The 3883-nt window shown below is 28.3% G+C and overlaps 1 protein-coding gene across 2 annotated transcripts in view; it reads left to right on the top strand.

The window, feature by feature from the left end:
• Positions 1-1580: 1580 nt before the first annotated feature.
• The window catches only part of LOC106679255 (protein yellow), a 93051-nt gene continuing 90748 nt past the window's right edge, over positions 1581-3883 (top strand). For both annotated transcript variants that reach the window (XM_014418298.2, XM_014418297.2), the window contains exon 1: positions 1581-1685. In XM_014418298.2, the coding sequence (XP_014273784.1) occupies positions 1589-1685 (97 nt within the window). In that variant the 5' untranslated portion in view covers positions 1581-1588. The remainder of the gene's footprint in view (positions 1686-3883) is intronic.

Below are 3883 nucleotides of genomic sequence, written 5' to 3'. Positions count from 1 at the left end.
AAAAGAGAATAGATGATTTCTTTTTCATTATTGTAAATACATCCACTGATTCTATGAACTTTAAAGAATTTTTACATTTTAAGTATAGGAAGAACGTAAAAAAAAAAAAAAAAAAAAATAGCGATTGAAATGAAATATATATTGTTTATTAAAATATATCTACTATAATGCAATAATTATTCAAGTCTATAAATTACTTATTATGTACTTACAGTGTCATTTTCATCCATACCATGAGACCGAAAAACTTTTAAAATATGCAGAATTCTTTCGCTGCTGGACACACGACTCAGTGGAGACTGATTATTAATGTCCAGTCTGATAGCTTATCGATTTAGTGTAAATTATATTCACTCTATAGAGAAGTGCGCAAGTAAAATATTTAAAAGAAGTTTTCGTAATGTAGTAAAAATGGCATAGATTTATAATTGAAAATATTTATTCAGATAAATATTTTATAGTTTGACTGATGCACAGTATGATTTGTTTTATTTCTCGATTTTTATATATACAACTCTGTGTAGACAACCTCTAAATAAATAAAATTTAAAAGCAAGTAGATAGAGTAATCGGCAGTTTAAGAAAAGATATTTTGTTTAACTTGATTACTCATTAAGCTTTCAATTTTAAAAGATATTCTTCTATGTTGCACTATAATTAAATAGATTAAAAAGCCATCTATATTCTTAATTTATCGACAAACCTAAATAAGTAAAGAAATCTGAGTATACTATCTCCTCTGAGACACTAAATCTTTTGTGTTTGTATTTAACTAAAAATTATATTTAAATATTTTTAGATTATGGGAAAATTGAGAATGTCCTGGAAAATTGAATTGGTTTTTGAGGCTTTAGATAGTGCCAAATAAAAAATAAAATTGATCAGAACTGATAAGACGAAAAAAAAAATTTGGAGTTACAGAACTAAATTATTTGTGTTAAGATTCTACATATTTAATGGAATGGGTTTTATTTGACATGTAATAATTCTGTTACAATACCTAAGGTGTTAAATGTTGTCCCTCTGGATATTTCTTTTTTAAGATTCAGAAAGTATTCTCGATTTATTGTTTTCCTATTAAGGGATGTAGGGCAAAAACTATTTTATCTAGAAATTTACGTTCAAGCCTTATATACTACAATATGAAAATATATCTAGGCCCATAAATCATAGATTCCTTTATTAACATATCCGTTATGCTACTTAAGATATGATCTTCACTGCTGTAAACAAGATCGCAGCTAGTAATTACAAGTGATAAGGCACCTGATGAATCGGTACCATTCATTATCAGTCTGATATAGATCTGCTACTAGAATACAATGGAATTGAACCTGTATGATGAAGGTAAAAAGTTCGATCCACCAAGGAAACAGGATGGTAGGCAAACCGCCCAAGGAACCACAGATCAGATTGATCCGTGGTGATGAAAGGTGCCGCGCCGTGTTTTCCGGCCTCCGACAGGCGTTTTCACGCTTCATGATAGAACCCTGGAGTTGGTGGGGTGGCGGGGGAGGGGGTGCAAGCGAAAGGGGCCGCGGCAAAGGGTGCCTCTGGCCAGTGAGTGCCATGTGCCATAGCCGGAGCGATGTCGTCCGCGTACTCGAGGGTATGGCCGCCAAACTACCTCTGGCACACCCAGCTCAACCCGGAGTACTTTCCCGCCGAGCACCGACCAGCAACAGGTACAAGTCCTATTATAGAATATAACAAGGGTTTTCGATACCCCCCTTGCGGTACACCGGGTGTAAGGAAATGATATAAGTAATTGATATATTTTGGGTTGTAAACATATATTTCCACAATATATACATAAATGTTATTAACCCACTTTAATCCAAATTATAATAAAATAAAAATAAAAATTATATATTTTAAAAAAAATAATAATTCAAGAAATAAAAAAAAAAAAAATAGTGGTGAAGTTCATGAATTGTCTTAAACTTATACAATTCATAGGCATGAGGCAAGAATATGACAAGTCAAATGATGTAAATTGTTCAGGACATCAATTTCGAAAAAAAATTTTCAATTCTTATTTATTGTTCATATCCCATGGTGTGAAACAAAGTAACACAAATAAAGCTCTATAAAAAATAAAATAGCATTTTGTACCAAATTTTAATATTAGTCCAAATTTTGGTATTTCATATTCTTGCTCCAAGCCACTCAATTAATCTAAAAAGTATATATATTTTTTAACTTTTTGCAAATGGTTGTTTTGATCATAAGTATTCATATTCGAATGAAATATATACCTAGATTAAAAACTGGAAGTTTTTCAAAACGTCCAGTTAATGTTAAACCGATACAATTTAAGGAATAATTCAGTTAAGGATTATTGAGAAAGAAGATATTTGTATTAAATTTAAGAATTTAATTTTAATAAAAACAGAAATAAGTGAACTCACTAAACACGAATCGTCCACCTCCACTGAATATCTGAATAAAATGTATTTACATTCCTACTTTTATAAACCCACTTATTTTCTTTTTTAATTAAAATTATTTACCTAAACCAAATGGTAACATTGTATTTATGGAGACCTTACATACTACCTTTGTTCTATCTATTGTAACTGGATAGTTTTTTTGTTTTTATATTTAAATAAAATGCAAGGGATGGGTGGCCGATTTTTCTCAGCAATATAAATTGTATACTGTCGTTACCCAATATTTAACATGAAACAAAACAATAAGTTTTGGTTTTTCAATAATTTTTATTTACTATCATTTTTATGTTAAAAAGAATAAACACTATAACTTATTATTTTGGTCATCTACTGATATTGACTGATCTCTGAAGATACATTAAAACTAAGTTATATTGTGCTAAATATTCAATTGTTAAATAAATTAACAACAAAAAGGTATTTCGCATTAATCCCTATTATGATCATATGTTATCATAATATCATATCATATCAACAGTTCTAAACTTCAAAATTACAAACGTAACGTAATCGATATACGATTTTTATTCAAATCGTAAAAGTAATATGTTTACTTAAAAGGACTTCAACATTTTTATTCCATCGTAAAATAATGCCTAATAATGTCCAATGCATCCATACTTGTTACTAACCTACTAACTTTAATTATTAGAGTAACCAACAGTAATACGAGATCACATGGCTGCAAAAGTAAAAGATATATTTATAACTTTAATAATTTCTTATTGGACTTTCTATTTTAAAACTCGTGTAAATTAAAGGTCAAGTTATATAATACACTGTGAACGAATATTGAACAGATTGTATAATATGTAATTTCTGTCTGTAAGTGAATACAGAAGTTAATCATGCAGTATACATTAATTGCTGTCCTTTCTCTCTTTTAAAACTTATATTTCTCTTAATTTATGTCTGTTTTTATAATTATTTTTAACTATCGTACTTTATCTCTTCATGAATATTTCATGAATGTGAAATTTATCTTTTAATATAAATTCTACTGTGCTCTTAAATCTGGCAATATGATGATTTATTTTATGGAATTTAAAAAATGGTGAATAGTCCTTATATACAAACAAATGATTATTGTAAATTTGTCGTATTCATAAAATGATGGAAATATGGTAAGGATTTTTTCTTGTTTTGCGAAACTAATCAGTGTTACATTTTTACCAAAAATATCTTTTTTGTATGATTTACAACCGATAATAGGCACATTTCAAATAAGTATATTAAGCTATGTATAAGATTTTTCTTTCTAAAAAACCACTTTTATTCTAACAATTCTAATGTTTTTTTTTACTAACGAAAATCTTTAAAATACAAAAATATAATGTATTTTTTCGGTTTTCATTATTATGGATATTGCATGAAATTGCATTGGTACTAAATTCTTTAGATATGACAATGTAATAAATTACTTACATTAT

Source organism: Halyomorpha halys, unplaced genomic scaffold (assembly GCF_000696795.3).
Source record: "Halyomorpha halys isolate HHAL.00 unplaced genomic scaffold, Hhal_1.1 Scaffold187.1, whole genome shotgun sequence".
NCBI classification, from domain to species: Eukaryota; Metazoa; Arthropoda; class Insecta; order Hemiptera; family Pentatomidae; genus Halyomorpha; species Halyomorpha halys.
Note: the sequence above shows the minus strand (reverse complement) of the source record. Positions and strands in the feature narration are given on the sequence as shown.